The 19,000-nt window shown below is 46.8% G+C and overlaps 1 protein-coding gene across 5 annotated transcripts in view; it reads left to right on the top strand.

The window, feature by feature from the left end:
• The window catches only part of DENND2A (DENN domain containing 2A), a 134,085-nt gene that overhangs the window by 55,890 nt on the left and 59,195 nt on the right, over window positions 1–19,000 (top strand). For 3 of the 5 annotated variants that reach the window (XM_033192271.1, XM_033192275.1, XM_033192276.1), the window contains 4 exons: window positions 707–828; window positions 13,015–13,215; window positions 17,892–17,985; window positions 18,823–18,873. In XM_033192271.1, the coding sequence (XP_033048162.1) occupies window positions 707–828; window positions 13,015–13,215; window positions 17,892–17,985; window positions 18,823–18,873 (468 nt within the window). The remainder of the gene's footprint in view (window positions 1–706; window positions 829–13,014; window positions 13,216–17,891; window positions 17,986–18,822; window positions 18,874–19,000) is intronic. The other 2 variants (XM_033192273.1, XM_033192274.1) reach the window with 2 other exon arrangements.

Consider the following 19,000-nt stretch of genomic DNA (forward strand, 5'->3'; position numbering starts at 1 on the left):
GCACCCACCACCACCCTCGGCTAATTTGTGTGTGTGTGTGTGTGTATGTGTGTGTGTTTAGTAGAGACGGGGTTTTCCCTTGTTGCCCAGGCTAGTCTCAAACTCCTAGGCTTAAGTGATCGACCCGCTTCAGCCTCCCAAAGTTCTGGGATTACAGGTGTAAGCCACCACACTCAGCCTCCTTCCTCTATTTCTTACCTCTCAGGTTAGCTTTATTCTCAGCAGGCTTCCCAGGATCCCCACAATGGCTGCCACCAGCTTCCTGGAATTCATATCTTCCTGGTGGAGAGAAGAGCTTGTATCTTGCAAGTCCCACCAGAAATCCTAAGGTTCACCCTTATTAGACCAGCCAAGGTCCCTTGTTCACCTTTGGAGCCAAGGAATGCCATGCAGTGATATCCCCTTAGGCTTAGAATATGAGCCCTTCCCTGAACTGATCACTGAGGCAGGGATTTGGGATACCTAGATTAGCTAAAGCACTGAAACTGAGAATGGAGTTAATCTCCCATGGCCACAGATGAAGAGATGGAGAGGTAACCCAGTGAAATCAGGGGCTGCTACCAAGAGGAGGGGCGCATGGATGGCAAAACAGCAGATATCCCTACAAGGACGGACACAGGAGAGGCCAAGATGCTGACCTCAGTGTTTCGAAAAGGGAAATGTCCTCAGTGTTCCCAGGTTCCTGACACATTGCCTTTGAACACAGATCCGCCAATGAAGGAGAACCCTTATGAGGACATCGAGTTACACGGTCGCTGCCTGGGAAAGAAGTGTGTCTTGAATTTTCCTGCTTCTCCCACCTCTTCCATCCCTGACACGCTCACCAAGGTATGAGTCCCCAGGGAGAGGTGGCAAGAGAGGGGGCCGCAGCACGGTGGCCTTGAGCACTCTGGAGTTCCGGCCGGTGCTGGAATTCCAGGCCACCCCGACTTGCCCTGCCAGGCTCCTGGATTTGTACATCGCTGGCTGACTGGTCTTTCTGCCTCTAGTTCTCTTGGAGCCCCCCTGCCCAAAAAAGCTTCCTAAAATACCATTGAGCTTCTGGCTCAGAAACCTCCTCGAACAGGGTAAATAAAAGATGTACATCTGTCCCATACAACTGTTAAGAATGTCTTAACACAGAGCACACTCTAAGATACAAGATGGAAAGGCATGATGTAGAACAGTAGTTTTAAAGTATTTGTGGGTTGTTGTTGTTGTTGTTGATTTAATTGAGTCAGGGTGTTGTCGCTCTGTCACCCAGGCTGGAGTGCAGTGGTGCAATCACGGCTCACTGCAGGTGAACTCCCAGACTCAGTCCTCCCAACTCAGCCTTCTAAGTACCCGGAATTACAGGCACACGCCACCAGCCCAGCTGATTTTTGTATTTTTTGTAGAGACGGGGTTTCGTCATGTTGGCCATGCTGATCTTGAACTCGTGGGCTTGAGTGATCGACCAGCCTTGGCCTCCCAAAGTGCTGGGATTACAGGCGTGAGCCACCACGTCCAGCCTGTGGGTTTCTTAAAGAAAAAAATATACATATATGTAAACTCGCACATGTCTGTATGTGGGTTTTTTTAGTGAAAGAATATGCATGTATATAAATATGAAAGAATATACATATATGTAAACTCACACATGTATGTATAAGAATATCTCCATCCCCAATATTGGAGGTGAAAAAAAAAATCTCTGTGCGGATACCCAAGCATGAGTAACTGAGGACCTCAGAGGGGTTGTCCTGTCTGAATACCCAGAGGATGGGAGGAAGGCTGACCTTCTTTTTACAGAATATCCTTTTGAACCTTTTGGAGTTACATACCCTATGCATATAGATAACATAACCATATTCATGTAGATGGTAATTTCAACCTACTGCCTGCAGGGCTAGCATTTGTAACAGATATCTTGGCACCCATTACCCCTAATCTCCCATAGTTCCTACATACAAATGCCCCCTCCAGCCAGAGCCTACCAACTACCCCTCTGATGTAGGCCTGGGACATGCACACTCTCTCTAAAGGACCAGAGAGTAAATGTTTTGGGCTGTGTGGGCCATATGGTCTCTGTTGTAACTACCGAGAGTGGCCACTGCAGTGTGAGGCAGTCATAGACAATGTGTAAATAAATGAATGTGGCTGTATCTCAATCAACCTTTGTTGTTGTTGTTTTTTGTTTTTTGAGACAGAATCTTGCTCTGTCACCCAGACTGGAGTGCAGTGGCGCAGTCTCAGCTCAATACAACCTCCACCTCCCAGGTTCAAGTGATTCTCCTGCCTCAGCCTTCCAAGTAGCTGGGACTACAGGCGTGCGCCACCACGCCTGGCTAATTTTTGTACTTTTAGTAGAGATGGGGTTTCCATGTTCGCCAGGCTGGTCTCAAACTCCTGACCTCAAATTATCCGCCTGCCACAGCCTCCCAGAGGGCTAGGATTACAGGTGTGAGCCACCGCACCTGACCTGGATGCTGAAATTTGAGTTTTATATAATTGTTACTTGTCATGAAATATTATTTATTTTTCCAACCATTTAAAAATGTAAAAGTTAATTCTTAAGTCATGGCTTGTACAAAAACAGGTGGTGGGCCAGATGTGGCCCACAGGCCAAAATTTGCCAACTGCTGTGCTAGGTCATTTTTACCTCTGCCTTTGGCTCTCACTGGGACCTCTCCCCATCCTCTGAGGCCCAGTTCAATCATGCGTCCTTTAAGAAGCTTCACCAGCCATCCCAATCTCTGGGACTTCTTCCTCTCTGATTATCTGTAACACTCAGTGACATCATTTCATGTTTTGTTGTTGCTGTTTTGTTGTTGTTTGTTTGTTTGAGATGGAGTCTCACACTGTCGCCCAGGCTGGAGTGCAGTGGCGTGATCTCGGCTCACTGCAAGTTCCGCCTCCCGGGTTCATGCCATTCTCCTGCCTCAGCCTCCCGAGTAACTGGGACTACAGGTGCCTGCCACGGCGCCCAGCTAACTTTTTGTATTTTTTTTTAGTAGAGATGGGGTTTCACCGTGTTAGCCAGGATGGTCTCAATCTCCTGACCTCGTGATCCGCCCACATCAGCCTCCCAAAGTACTGGGATTACAGGTGTGAGCCACCGTGCCCGGCCTTAATATATCCTAAAAACATCTCCCCAACTAGATTATAAATTCCTCAAGGTCAAAAGGTATATATTTTAACCCAAGTTAAAATAAATAAATAAATAAATAAAAATGTATATATTCTATTTCTTTGGTTTTCCCGTAAGGCCTAACAGTTCTACAATATTTAGTAGAAGAAATTAAGGAAGGCCAAGTACTGGCTGCAAAGGTCAACTTAAATCTCATTGCAAGGCTCTGTTTCCAGTCTAGGAAAAGCAGTGGTCTTCCTGTGCCTGCCCCACAGGGTCAGCATCGCTGGCAGGTGGGGCTCTCTCCACCTGAAGCCTGTCTTCTGTGCTTGATGGCCATAAAAGGATGCTGCCTGCCACCAGGCTTCTGGAAGAGGTGAGGGAACAACCTATCCTGAAGGATGGATCTTACAGACCCAGATAAATTGCTACAATACTTGCCTGTACCAAGTATTGCCTGTTAACTGCCATTTCTCTTCTCATATGGAAAAGGGTGTCATCAAGAATAATCCATGGCAACTGACAATGAGCAAATACTTTCTGCTTGCCTTGGAAATGTGTTGTTGCTGTTTTCATTGCAATAGGGATGTCTTCAACATTTGGGAAATCCTTCATTTCCCATGGCAGAGAAGCCTGACTTAGAATAAGAAAGCAAGCTGTCACACCTGGTCTGTCCCCTTTGGGTCCTACCTGGCTCCCCACTTCATGTGGGGAGTGAACTGCCTCACCCCTGAGGAACAATGAAAAACATCTGCCCAGGCCAAGCACAGTGGCTCATGCCTGTAATCCTAGCACTTTGGGAGGCCAAGGCTGGTGGATCACCTGAGGTCAGGAGTTCGAGACCAGCCTGGCCAATATGGTGAAAACCCATCTCTGCTAAAAATTAGTGAGGTGTGGTGGCGGGTGCCTGTAATCCCAGCTACTCGGAAGGCAGAGGCAGGAGAATCACTTGAACCTAGGGGGCAGAGGTTGCAGTGAGCCAAGATCACGCCACTTCACTCCAGCCTGGGTAAAAGAGTGAAACTCCATCTCAAAAAAAAAAAAAAACATCTACCCAAGGCAGCTTTGCATTCAAGGCAGAGCACTCCTGCCTGATACCAGGAAATAAAGTCTTACCAACCCTTTTCTTCCTGTCCCTGCTGGGCTGGAGAAACCCTAGAGCCTCTGCCGCCAAAGCAGCTAAGCCGAGTAAGTGAGAACGTCCACAAGAACTTAACGTCCAGCTGTGTCTGTATCTGTATCTGTAGCTGTCCTGAAGAAAGAGAATCCAGTTGTCCAGAGCGTGTGTCTGATTGCCAGAGATCCTTGCAAGCCCTCAGCGGGACACCGTGTCCATGTTCATTATTCTGCTCATCCACATCTGGATGTCTGCTGTGTGCCCTGCTCTAGGGGACAGCTGGAGACTTCACCACTTCCTCCATTAGCTCATCACATATTCGTGGAGCATCTGCCGCATCTGGGCTGCATCTGGGACCTCAGAGCTTGCAGGCGCAGTCCCTCCATGCGACCTCCCCTGCAAGCCACGGAGAGATCCTCAGCCATCTTTGGGATGTTCATTTTATTAGGCCATGGCTAGTTATTTGAGTCACTAGAATTTCCATTTGAGAGGGAAAGGCCTGTTGGATAGGCACTCCTCAGAAAGGACCAAGCGTGCAGCTGGGGGCAGATGCTGCTGCTGCTAAACACAAACTGCAAGCTCCTGAAAGGGACTGTTTTCTTGCTACATATCACCCACCATTTCTTTTCTTTTCAGAAAAAGTCTTGCTCTGTCGCCCAGGCTGGAGTGCAGTGGCTCGATCTCGGCTCACTGCAACCTTCACCTGCCGAGTTCAAGTGATTCTCGTGCCCCACCCTCTGAGTAGCTGGGATTACAGGCACAGGTCACCATGCCGGCTGCTTTTTTGTATTTTTAGTAAAGACAGGGTTTCACCACGTTGGCCAGGCTACTTTCGAACGCCTGACTTCAAGTAATCCGCCCGCCTCAGCCTCCCAAAGTGCTGGAATTACAGGCATGAGCCACCGCACCTGGCCTATACTTTTCAATATATGTTCTTTTTAAAAATAACAAGCTGGGTGGCCAGGCACAGTGGCTCACGCCTGTAATCCCAGCACTTTGGGAGGCCAAGGTGGGCAGCTCACCTGAGGTCAGGAGTTTGAGATCAGCCTGGCCAACATGGTGAAACCCCATCTCTACCAAAAATGCAAAAATTAGCCAGGTGTAGTGGCACGCGCCTGTATTCCCAGCTACTTGGGAGGCTGAGGCAGGAGAATTGCTTGAACCTGGGAGGCGGAGGTTTCAGTGAGCTGAGATCACACCACTGCACTCCAGCCTGGGCGACCGAATGAGACTCCATCTCAAAACTAAATAAAAAATAATAATAGTGAAATAACAGGCTGGGTGCAGTGGTCCATGCCTGTAATCCTAGCACTTTGGGAAACCAAGGTGGGGGGATTGCTTGAGGCCAGGCATTCAAGACCAGCCTTGTCAACATAGTAAGACCGCATCTCTACAAAAAATTTAAAAATTAGACAGGCATGGTGGTACGTGCCTGTAGTCCTAACTACTCAGGAGGCTGACATGGGAGATTCACTTGAACCCAGGAGTCCAACGCTGCAGTGAGCTATTTTTGTGCCTCAGCTCTCCAGAGTGAGAGCCTGTCTCCAACAATAAGTAAATACATACATACATGCTTTTCTTTTTTTTTTCCTGAGAACATTGTAATTATAAAAGTGTCTCTGGTTACGTGATACAGAATAAGTATTGTAATTACTGAAAAGTTTAATGAAGAAAATAAAACTCATCCACAATTTGGGAATTCTACTTTTCTTTATGCCTCTATTTTCTAGTATTTCTATAATAGATTTCCATTTTTTTTTTGAGATGGAGTTTCCCTCTTGTTGCCCAGGCTGGAGGGCAGTGGCGTGATCTCAGCTCACTGCAACCTCTGTCTCAGTTTCCCAAGTAGCTGGGACTACCGGCGTCCGCCACCATGCCCAGCTAATTTTTTTTGTATTTTTGGTAGAGACGAGGTTTCATCATTTTGGCCAGGCTGGTCTCAAACTCCTGACCTCAGGTGATCCACCCACCTTTGCCTCCCAAATGCCTGGATTACAGGCGTGAGCCACCTCGCCTGGCCCAGATTGGCATCTTGTGTATGTGTATTTATGTGTGTGTATTTTGAAGATCTTTTTAAAACGCGCATGTAATCCCAACACCCACTGCTGACACTTCGGTTTGTTTCCTCTCTGATTCTCTCACACACACTGTGTGTGGTGTGCGTCCATGTGTTTGTGTGCATGTAAGTATACATTTTTTAAAAAGATCTGTGATCTTGGGAAGCCGAGGCGGGCAAATCAACTGAGGTCAAGAGTTTGTAACCAGCCTGGCAAACATGGTGAAAGCTCGTCTCTACTGAAAATGTAAAAATTAGTCGGGCGCAATGGTATGCACCTGTAATCTCAGCTACTTGGGAGGCTGAGACAGGAGAATTGCTTGAATCTAGGAGGTGGAGGTTGCAGTGAGCCAAGATCGCACCATTGTACTCCAGCCTGGGTGACAGAGCGAGACTCTGTCTCAAAAAAAAAAAAAAAAAAGATTTGTGATTATATTGTATATGTAGTTTTGATGCTTTTTTATATTGATCATGAGTATTTTCCCATGTCATCAATTTCTTTTTTTTTTTTTTTTTTTATTATTTTGAGACAGTCTCTCTCTGTTGCCAGTCTGGAGTGCAGTGGCACGATCGTGGCCTCACTGCAACCTCCACCTCCCGGGTTCAAGCGATTCTCCTGCCTCAGCCTCTTGAGTAGCTGGGACTACAGGCACGCGCCACCAAGCCCAGCTAATTTTTGTATTTTTGGTAGAGTTGGGGTTTCACCATGTTGGTCATATGGTCTTGATCTCTTGACCTTTGATCTGCCCACCGTGGCCTCCCAAAGTGCTGGAATTACAGGCATGAGCCACGAGGCCAGGCCATGAGCCACCACACCTAGCCTAATTTATTTTTAGAAACGGTTTTTCTTGCCTGCATGGTATTCCATTATCTGAATACAATGTTATTAGTCCCCATTGTTAGAATGCCCTTGTATGCCTTTATATTTTTATTTTGTTTTATGAGACGAAGTCTCACTCTGTTGCCCAGGCTGGAGTGCAGTGACGTGGTCTCAGCTCACTGCAACCTCTGCCTCCTGGGTTCAAGCGATTCTCCTGTCTCAGCCTCCTGAGTAACCCAGGTGCCCGCCACCACACCCGGCTAATTTTTGTATTTTTAGTAGAGATGGGGTTTCGCCATGTTGGTCAGGCTGGTCTCGAACTCCTAACCTCAAGTGATCTGCCTGCCTCAGCCTCCCAAAGTGCTGGGATTATAGGTGTGAGCCACTGCACCCGGCCCTTATATGCCTTTCTCTGTATATATATTTAGGGAAGTGTCTCTTCTTTCATATAAGAATGTGTATACCTACAGGCATGTATGAGCAAATATGTATGTTTGTGTGAATGACAGACAGCACAGGAGGTCTCCTAAGAGTAGGAATGATGTTGAGATGGGTGAGGGGGATGGGGATAGTTTATATCAAGGACCCCTGTAGTCTCCCACAGGCAGAGTCTCCTGAGGCAGTAAAGACAGAGGCAGCCGGCCGGGCGCGGTGGCTCAAGCCTGTAATCCCAGCACTTTGGGAGGCCGAGACGGGCGGATCACGAGGTCAGGAGATCGAGACCATCCTGGCTAACATGGTGAAACCCCGTCTCTACTAAAAAATACAAAAAACTAGCCGGGCGACATGGCGGGCGCCTGTAGTCCCAGCTGCTTGGGAGGCTGAGGCAGGAGAATGGCGTAAACCCAGGAGGCGGAGCTTGCAGTGAGCTGAGACCCGGCCACTGCACTCCAGCCTGGGCGGCAGAGCGAGACTCCGTCTCAAAAAAAAAAAAAAAAAAAAAAAAAAAAGACAGAGGCAGTAGAGGACTGGAAGGAATTGAGCCACCAGCCACCATTCACAGACAAGAAGGGTTAATGAACATGGGCTCGAGTACAGCTCAGGCCCTTCTGATGGGGCACACAGCTTCCTTGCCACTGTGCCCCCCAACCCGACCAGGATGTCCCCAGCCACTCTCCTGAAATAACTGAAGAGGCTTCAGCAGGGACATCAGACCTCAGACCATGAGGGTTCTTGTCTCTTTTCGCTTTTGAACACTACAAATCTTTTGCTGTGCCCATCATGAGTCGGAGATCTATACAATCAGGGGTGTCTGCGAGCCTCTCAGCCGAGCTAAGCCCCTGAGGTTACTCCAGAGAGACACAATGGGATTGGGTGCCATACATGTTGGTGTAAGGTCCTCTGATCAAAAGCTAGAATCTTCTCTGGACCACAGTCTGACACATCATTCTTGGGATCCTAGAGTGACTTTCCTTTTATACTATAATTCTGGGTGTAACAAACAACTGCTGATACCCTGACATTATGAATAAAGTTCTATGGGAACACAGCCAGGCTCATTCATTTACATATTATCTACAGCTGCTTTTATACTACAAGGGCACAGTTTAGTAGTTGCAACAGAGAGGATATGGCCCACAAAGCCTTAAGTACAATCTGGCTTTTAAGAAAAGGTGTGCTGGCCAGGCCTGGTGGCTCACGCCTATAATCCCAGCACTTTGAGAGGCCACAGTGGGCGGATCACCTGAGGTCAGGAGTTCAAGACCAGCCTGGCCAATATGGCAAAATCCCTCTCTACTAAAAATACAAAAATTAGCCAGGCGTGATGGCACTCACTTGTAATCCAGCTACTTGGGAGACTGAGGCAGGAGAATCACTTGAAACTGGGATGTGGAGATTGCAGTTAGCCGAGATTGCACCACTGCACTCCAGCCTGGGCAACAGAGTGAGACTCCGTCTCAAAGAATAAAAAAAAGAAAAAGTTTTCTGATCCGTAAGTCCAAGATTCATATCTTCACTTTCAAAGGCCTTCAGTAGACAATTAGATATCTTCATTGCTGTATCATCTCTTCCATCTGTTTCACTGCACTTACTCTAAACCTTGAAGACTCTTTTGATTTAATTTACTCTCCCTCCCACTATTCTCAGATTGTGCTGTGTCAATGCTAACACTCTCTACCACAGGTAAGTCTTCCCATTCTATCAAATATCTGCTGAAATCCCACCCCATCACGAAAGCTCCCTGAACATTTGGTGGCTTATTTGGGGTGCTGTGGGACACATCAGGATCCCCGTTCTCCAGCAGGGTGACCACTCAGAGATGCAGCCCACACATTCTTCAGAAAGCTGTGTGCTGTGTTTCCATTCCTTCTGTGGTTTCTTTCTCGTCTGACCTTTTCACAGGTCAGATCTTTGAATGAACACCATCACAGTCTACATCTCTAACAAAAGCAGATACCTGCATTTTCCCAACAATTTGATAGGAGACTCTAGTGCAATGATAGGATCATTTCCTGGGATTTTACTGTAGATGGAATTTGTAGCCTCAAAGAAGGCTTGCCCCCCTTCCTTCTTTTTGTGCTGGTAGGATTGAGATGTTCATGGTGCCTAATCCAGTCAGCTCTTCCTCTGCTGAAGGTTTATGGTACTACATAATTTATTGCTCCTTGGAGACCTGTGATAAAACATTGGAGCTGGCCACTTAGGAAACCAGGAATCTTTATTTTTGGAAATCTTCAAAAAGAAAAGATTCCTAAGTTATTGCTACTTACTATTTGGAACTAAACAGATAGTGAATGGAGAAATCAATGTAGCAAAATATGCCTGTTCTATGCGAGTTTAAGACAGGATAAATGTGGCCTCATAAGTTGATAAAGAAAAGCTCATTCATTAAATAGAATAGGAATAAGTTATTTCGGGGAAAAAATGATTTAGATGAACATATCACAAAATAAATTACTGATGGAATAATAAATAAAATGTGTTTGAAACAAACCAAGAAAATCCAGAAGAAAATGGAATTGAATATTTATTAAACCTCTAAGAGGAGATAGTTTTTTAGGCAAAAAAAGAAGAGATTAAATGAATTACAAAAGAAAAGATTAACACATTTTCATATAAAAAGTTATTATAACTAAAATAAAACTACAAATAAACCACATGGGAAAAGCACACTTACGGCAAACCTGACAAATAGTTAATATCTGTTCTATGTAGAGCTCATTGAAAATAGTAAAAACGTTAGAATCCTAAAAGATAAGCAAAGTACATAAAAAATACACTAAAGAAAAATACAGTTGGTGTATTGAAGTATGAAAAAATGTCAATGTTGTAAAAATATTATATATGTATATCTCTGAAAGAACCTTCCATATCAGTACATTAAGTTTTTTGTTAATTTTTTTTTTGAGACGGAGTCTTGCTCTGTTGCCTAGGCTGGGGTGCAGTGGTATGATCTCAGCTCACTGCAACCTCTGCTCCTGGCTTCAAGCAATTTTCCTGTCTCAGCCTCCCAAGTAGCTACAGGTGCACACCACCATGCCAGGTTAATTTTTGCATTTTTGGCAGAGACGAGGGTTTCACCATATTGGTCAGGCTGGTCTCGAACTCCTGACCTCAGGTGATCCACCCACCTCGGCCTCCCAAAGTACTGGCATTACAGGCTTGAGCCACCATGCCCGACAAGTACATTAAGATTTTTTAAATAATTGCATAGTATTCTGCTGTGTGGGTTTATCATAATTTGTTTGACCAGCCTCTATTGATGGATATCTAGGTTATTTCCAGTATTTTGTGATTACAAACCATGTCGCAATGTACAATATCCTTTGCACAATATGTTTCCTTGTAAAAAATAACATTGCACAAATAAGTGTATATCAGCAGAGTAAATTCCTAGCAGTGGAATTGCGGGGTCTGAAGCTATATGCATCATAATTTTGTTAGCTCATGTAGACTGCCCTCCGTAGCCCTGTACCAAGTGATACTCCCGCCAAGCCTGTATGACAGTGTGGGAGTGACTTTTCTCTCTCGCTTTCACCAACAGAGTGAGCTATCAAATTTTCTTATCTCTGAGCAAAAAAAATGTTTCTTTAATGGAGTTTTAATTTTCCTTTCTCTTGGGAGTGAAACTAAGAATCTTTTTTTTTTTTTTGAGACGGAGTCTTGCTCTGTCGCTCAGGCTGGAGTGCAGTGGTGCGATCTCGGTTCACTGCAAGCTCCGCCTCCCAGGTTCACGCCATTCTCCTGCCTCAGCCTCCTGAGTAGCTGGGACTACAGGCATCTGCCATCACACCGGCTAATTTTCTTTTCTTTTTTTTTTTTTTTTTGTATTTTTAATAGAGACAGGGTTTCACCATGTTAGCCAGGATGGTCTTAATCTCCTGACCTCGTGATCTGCCTGCCTTGGCCTCCCAAAGTGCTGGGATTATAGGCATGAGCCGCCACGCCCGGCCGCTAAGAATATTTTTATGTTTCTGAGAATCATTGTATTTCTTTTTCTCTAAATTTTCCATTATTTTGCCTGTTTTTCTTTTGAGTCGTTAGTCTTTTTCTCATTAATTTGTAGTGTATTTTAGGAAAATGAGTTAATTTCTGTGGGTTATTTTCTATGTGTTCTAAATTTTTTTAGCAAGTGTTTTGTTTGCCTTTTGACTTTGTTTTTTGTTTTGTTTTGAGACAGTCTCATTCCATCACCCAGGCTGGAGTGCAGTGGCGTGATCTCAGCTCACTGCAACCTCCGCCTCCCAGGTTCAGGCGATTCTCCTGCCTCAGCCTCCCAAGTAGCTGGGATTACAGGTGTGCGCCACCACACCCAGCTAAATTGTATGTTTAGTAGAGACAGGGTTTCACCATGTTGGCCAGGCTGGTCTCAAACTCCTGACCTCAAGTGATCCTCCTCGGCCTCCCAAAGTGCTGGGATTATGGTGTGAGCAACCGCACCTGGCCAGCCTTTTGACTTTGAAGAGGCCTGTTTTAGAAATAAGATATTGAGGCCCAAAGAAACATAATTCCAGCCGGGTCAGGTGGCTCATGCCTATAATCCCAGCACTTTGGGAGGCCAAGGCGGGCAGATCACGAGGTCAGGAGATCGAGACCATCCTGGCTAATATGGTAAAACCCCATCTCAATCAAAAATACAAAAAATTAGACAGGTGCTGTGGCGCCTGTAGTCCCAGCTGCTGGGGAGGCTGAGGCAGAAGAATGGCGTGAACCCAGGAGGCGGAGCTTGCAGTGAGCCGAGATTGTGCCACTGCACTTCAGCCTGGGCGGCAGAGCGAGACTCCGTCTCAAAAAGAAAAAAAGAAACACAATTCCTTGTATAAAAGACACTCAGCAATCCTGCAGCAAGGCCAAAGTGAGGCTTAGTCCCTGTAACTCCCAGTCCTTGTGTCTTGGGTTGTCAGAAGGCCTCAGCTGTAACGTCTAGGGATTGAGGCAGGTGACCTTGCACTTGTCCAAGAAGAGAAACAGCCGGGCACGGTGGCTCACGCCTGTCATCCTAGCACTTTGGGAGGCTGAGGCGGGTGGATTGCCTGAGCTTAGGAGTTTGAGACCAGTCTGGGCAACACAGTGAAACCCTGTCTCTGCTAAAATACAAAAAATTAGGCGGGCATGGCAGCGTGTGCTTGTAGTCCCAGCTACTCGAGAGGCTCAAGGGGGAGAATTGCTTGAACCTGGGAAGCGGAGGTTGCAGTGAGCTGAGATCGCGCCACTGCACTCCAGCCCAGGTGACAGAGTAAGACTCCTTCTCAAAAAAAAGAGAAACTGGATTAGATTTACATCGCTCATCACACACATTTTTGGTAACTGGATGATACGTGTTCATTGAACACTTACTGGCATAACCAAGCTCCACCTACCCTGGGAAGGTGTAGAGGAACTAGACCAGTTCCTCTTCTCAATTTCATTGTCTTGTCCCTGGCACCACCAGTTATCCACTGGTTAGTCTCCTTTGAATTCATTTACTCTTCTTTTCTCCTTTTCCCTCATAGCAGTCATTGTCCAAACCTGCTTTTTTCCGACAAAATTCAGAGAGGAGGAACTTCAAACTGCTGGACACTAGGAAGCTGAGTCGGGATGGAACTGGGTCCCCTTCCAAAATCAGCCCCCCCTCCACTCCCAGCAGCCCTGACGACACTTTCTTTAACCTTGGAGACCCACAGAACGGCAGGAAGAAGAGAAAGATACCTAAGGTAATGGTGGCAACCAGCTTCATGCTCAGATATGCATGACCCTTTCTCTGTGAAAGAAGACTGCAGAGGGGTCTGGGTGGGGGATACATCACTGGCCCCTCTCCCACCTGTGTTGCTGCAGGCCAGGGGGACACAGTGAAGCCAGCAGGCTGGAATATCTGGACCTTCATCCTGATCATTTTTGTGGTCCTGTGGTCTTCCTCTTAGCCACTCTTCTCCCAATCTCAGCTGCTTGTCTGATCCCAGACAAGGTTTTAATGCCCATCCTCAAAAAGCCACAGCTCCTTCCTTCATCGCCACAAAAAAACAGAACACCATCCATCATGCTCTGACCTGAGACTTGGTCTACACCCGCTGCAGAGGCAGGTCCCAGTCTGTGTTCTGAGACAGCCCTTGTCAACAATCCTCTTGTGGCTCTTTGCAGCCAAAAAGGTAAAATATTCCCAGGGGCTTGGATATATACATCTTTATGCATCTGTTGTTGGTTACATTTCCTTTTGCTCAGTTTCAGTGCTGCAGTTCGGTCTCTCTTCATTGACCAGTTTGGTACTGTAGGGTAGGCAAAATTTCTCTTCTACCCTCTTAGAGTCTCCAGCTGAGCCTCAGATTTAAACTGACGTAAGACACTTAACAGGAAAAATGCATACTCATTTTATTTACAAGTACGTGGGAGCCCTCAAAAGAAAAATGTAAGACCCAAAGAAGTGACTGGATCTATGTGTTTATATACTAGGCTGAACAAAGAGCGGCAATTGTGGAAAAGTAACCAGGAAGATAGGGGTTAAACAAGATTTGTTTGATTAGATTTCTCTTGGCCTCAACTCACCATCACTGGTGATAATGTTTCTTTCCTCCTGTTATAAGGAGGGCCTCTTTTGTGTGGAGTTTCATCTCCTGTTTTAAGAAGAAAAGGGAAGGTCAGAGCGACCTTCATGTACTTTCTGTTTTTCAAGTGTCTTTAGTTAAAAATAATCAATATGCCTGGCCGGGCGCGGTGGCTCAAGCCTGTAATCCCAGCACTTTGGGAGGCCGAGACGGGCGGATCACGAGGTCAGGAGATCGAGACCATCCTGGCTAACACGGTGAAACCCCGTCTCTACTAAAAAATACAAGAAAACTAGCCGGGCGAGGTGGCGAGTGCCTGTAGTACAAGCTACTCGGGAGGCTGAGGCAGGAGAATGGCGTGAACCCGGGGGGCGGAGCTTGCAGTGAGCTGAGATCAGGCCACTGCACTCCAGCCTGGGCGACAGAGCAAGACTCCGTCTCAAAAAAAAAAAAAAAAAAAAAAAAAAAAAAAAAAAAAAAATAATCAATATGCCAAAGTGGCATATTTTGGGGAGCTATGTCCTGAACTCCTTCAAGATCAACTTTTTTTTTTTTTTTTTTTTAGATGGAGTCTCACTCTGTTGCCCAAGCTGGAGTACAGTGGTGTGATCTCGGCTTACTACAACCTCCACCTCCCAGGTTCAAGCGATTCTCCTGGTCAGCCTCCCGAGTAGCTGGGACTACAGCCACCATGCCCAGCTAATTTTTGTATTATCAGTAGAGATGGAGTTTCACCATATTGACGAGGCTGGTCTCGAACTCCTGACGATGTGATCCGCCCGCCTCAGCCTCCCAAAGTGCTGGAATTACAGGTGTGAGCCACTGTACCCAGCCAATATCAGCTTCTTACACCTTGTAGAGCAGGGATTCTTAATTTCAGAGTTCATGGATGGGCTTTAGGGGGTCATGAAATCCATAAAAATGAAAACTTTATGCAGATAAGTTTCCATGTGGGACATTGTCTGTAGCTTTCATGGGATTTCTCTGAGTAACTCATCAACCTGAAAGAAAGTCAAGGGAGGCCGGATGCAGTGGCTCACACCTGTAATCCCAGCACTTTGGGAGGCCAAGATAGGAGGACCACTTGAGCCCAGGCATTCAAGACCAGCCTAGACAACATGGTGGAACCCCATCTCTACAAAAAATTTTAAAATTAGCCAGGCATGGTGGTGTGCACTTATAGTCCTAGCTACTTGCGAGGCTGAGTTGAGAGAGAATCACTTGAACCCAGGAGTTAGAGGCTGCAGTGAGCTCTGATCACGCCACTGCACTCCAGCCTAGGTGACAGAGAGAGATGCTGCCTCTAAAAAAAAAAAGAGAAAGAGAAAGAGATGGTTCTGCTGAAGTCCACCTAGGGAATATGCCTTTAAGTAGTGGTGCCTGTTGAGTGACTCACTTTGGCAGCACTAGGAAAGGTTGTGAAAGGACCTGGCAAGTCTGAGGACAGCTAAGGACTTTCATCCTAGAACCCAGAAAGTTAGAGTGTTGGAGGTATCTCACATAAGAGGAATCACACAGTATCGTCCTTCCGTGAATGACATTTCACTTCACTTAGTGTCTTCAAGGTTTAAGCATGTGTCAGCATTTTCTTCTTTTTTAAGACTAAATGAGCCGGGCGCGGTGGCTCATGCCTGTAATTCCAGCACTTTTGGGAGGCCGAGGCGGATGGATCACAAGGTCAGGAGATCGAGACCATCCTGGCTAACACGGTGAAACGCCTTCTTTACTAAAAATACGAAAAAATTAGCCAGGCATGGCGGTGTGTGCCTGTAGTCCCAGCTGCTGGGGAGGCTAAGGCTGGAGAATGGTGTGAACCCGGGAGGTGGAGCTTGCAGTGAGCCGAGATCGCATCACTGCACTCCAGCCTGGGAGACAGAGCAAGACTCCGTCTCAAAAAAAAAAAAGGACTAAATGGTGTTCCATCATATGTATATACCACATTTTGTATATCCATCTATCTGTCCATGGACAGTTGGCTATTAGAAATTTGGAGTGTTTCAACAGAAATAAAACACTCCAACCCCTTCATTTTTCCAATGAGGACATTTGACCCCATAGAGGTCAACTAAATGGCCCAGAGACACCCAACCAGCCAGAGGCAAAGAGGGCCAGACAATTTCTAAATATCGAAAATAAGAATTAAAATAATTCAAGCCAACACAGTGGCTCATGCCTATAATTCCAGCACTTTGGGAGGCTGAGGTGGGCAGATCACTTGAGGTCAGAAGTTCGAGACTAGCCTGGCCAACATGGTGAAACCCTGTCTCTACTAAAAATACAAAAAAAAAAAAAAATCAGCCGGGCGTGGTGGCACACACCTGTAATCCCAGCTACTCGGGAGGCTGAGGCATGAGAATCACTTGAAACTGGAAGTCAGAGGTTGCAGTGAGTCAAGATCACACCACTGCACTCCAGCATGGGTGACAAAGCAAGACTCTGTCTCAAAATAAATAGATAAATAAAATATTCATAGAACATGGAAATTGGTTACCATCCTATATTTTTGTTTACTGACATAGACAGATAAAAGTGTTATATAACATTTAACATATAGCTACGAGATAGTAAGATTAATTTTGTAAGCACACAGAACAACTAATTTTAGAGTTCCTCCATGTGTGGGATTCTAAATCACATGTGGCATGAATGTGTGCTCTTTGATAGCAAGCCCCGGGGGACCCAGCAAAGCAAAATACATAAATTCGCCCTCACCAGCTTCTCACACAAGAAAGGGGAAAACAAATACGTAAGAAACACCAAACTCTTTTGGTCTGAAATATGAAAAACATTTCCCATGGAAGCAGGTCTCCTTTCAAATGCATCAGATAACTAGGCCGGCCTGGGAGGTGGGGAGGGGCAGGGCACAGGGTGTCTGGCAGTGGTGATGGGGGAGACCATTTAGGTTGAGTGGCCTGCTTGGAGGCTTGGAATGTGTCCCACCCCAGGGTATCCGTGTACACTTGCACACTGCATGTGTGTGTCCTGTGAACACATGGAAGGTGCATGGCGTCTGGGGGTGCACGTCCCTCTACAGATCGGGCTGCACGCTCGGCTACATGGTGCCGCTCCCCGAAGTCCCAAGCTAGGGCTTGGGACCCGTTCTAATCCCGGTTCCCACCCCACTTAGGGCTGCTCTGACATTCTTTGGAATGGTTCCCACGAAGGGAGCCCTGCCTGGGAACCATTTTTTTTTTTCCTGTCTCTTCCTTTTCTTGTTTTGTTTTGGGAGGAAAAGCTCCTTCCCAAGCTGCAGTGACATCGAAGCCTCAGAGGGAAAGCAGCCACCACACCGTGAGCAATGGGCTGTCCCCCCATCCAGACAACAGACGCCCACAGGGCAGTGGGGCTGGCAGCCTCCTTTCCTTGACAGTCACGTTCCTGTGTGGTAGAAAAAAAATGACTGGGCTGGGTGTGGTGGCTCACGCCTGTAATCCCAGCACTTTGGGAGGCCGAGGTGGGTGGATCACCTGAGGTCAGGAGTTCAAGACCAGCCTGGCCAACATGGCAAAACCCCATCTCTACTAAAAATACAAAAATTAGCTGGGCATAGTGGTGGGTACCTGTCATGCCAGCTACTCAGGAGGCTGAAGCAGGAGAATCTCTTGAACCTAGAAGTTAGAGACTGCAGTGAGCTGAGATCGGCGCCATTGCACCCCAGTCTGGTCAACAAGAACGAAACTGTCTCAAAAAAAAAAAAATGATTGAAAGACACCCACGAGCCCATAGGAAGTGTCTCCCGCTCCCCCCGGCCCTGGCCCTCCATCATCGTAGGAGAAGGGCAGTGAGGGAAGCCCAGCCGCCACAGAGAGCGTGCTGCTAACACTGGCTGTTCTTCTCCTGGTGTCTGGCAGCTGGTGTTGCGAATCAACGCCATTTATGAGGTCCGGAGAGGAAAGAAACGGGTGAAGAGGCTGTCCCAGTCAATGGAGAGCAACTCAGGAAAAGGTAGAACCCCCACCACCAGCCCTCTCCCGCAAGAATCGGAAAAGAGATTCTTTCCAGAAGTGGCTTCCTATTTTTTCTGGTTGACTCACCAAGGAGGAGAATAAGCTGATGCTTTGTAAATGTCCTGCACCGTCTTTGGGACAATGGCGGGGCTGGGAGCTCAGCCTGGGTGACATGTCCCCTGCCTCCCCATCCTTGTCCTCATCCTTGTCCTCGCCCACCACCAAGTCAGCCCAGCACTACAGGCCCTGGCGTGACTGTGGGAGCAACCTTCCTTGCTTAACCTCCACAAAAGGGACCAGGACCTTCTGCTGTATTATCTGATATAGGTACCATCTAGTACCATCTGAACTAGAACCAGATTAATTTGGCAGTACATTGAGTTGGACGAGATGTGGTTTGTACAATACATTGAGAGACAGCAAGAGGCTGGGCGCAGTGGCTCACGCCTGTAATCCCAGCACTTTGGGAGGCTGAGACAGGCGGATCACCTGAGGTCAGAAGTTCGAGACCAGCCTGGCCAACATGGCGAAACCTGTCTCTACTAAAAAATAGAAATATTAGCGAGGCATGGTGGTGTACACCTGTAATCCCAGCTACTCAGGAGGCTGAGGCAAGAGAATCACTGGAACCTGGAAGGTGGAGGTTGCAGTGAGCCAAGATTGCGCCGCTGCGCTCCAACCTGGGTGACACAGTGAGACTCCGCCTCAAAAAAAAAAAAGACAACAGAACACCCCCTCTGAATTAGAACGTTTGATCTGTGCTACCACACAGAAAGAGCTTCCGACATGAGAAGAACTCACATTTGCAACTGTCTTCCTTGTTCTTTTCTTCTAGTGACAGATGAGAACAGTGAGTCTGACAGTGACACAGAGGAGAAGCTGAAAGGTGAGGAGAGCCGCTATTGTGCAGGATGCAGGCAGGTGACTTGGAAGCTGCAAAGGTGGCCCCTCCTCCTTAGTATGAGGGACAGAAGCGTCCTGCCCGAGCTTGCTTGGCAAAATGTGAACATCTC

Source organism: Trachypithecus francoisi, unplaced genomic scaffold (assembly GCF_009764315.1).
Source record: "Trachypithecus francoisi isolate TF-2019V2 unplaced genomic scaffold, Tfra_2.0 Lachesis_group4, whole genome shotgun sequence".
Taxonomy (NCBI): domain Eukaryota; kingdom Metazoa; phylum Chordata; class Mammalia; order Primates; family Cercopithecidae; genus Trachypithecus; species Trachypithecus francoisi.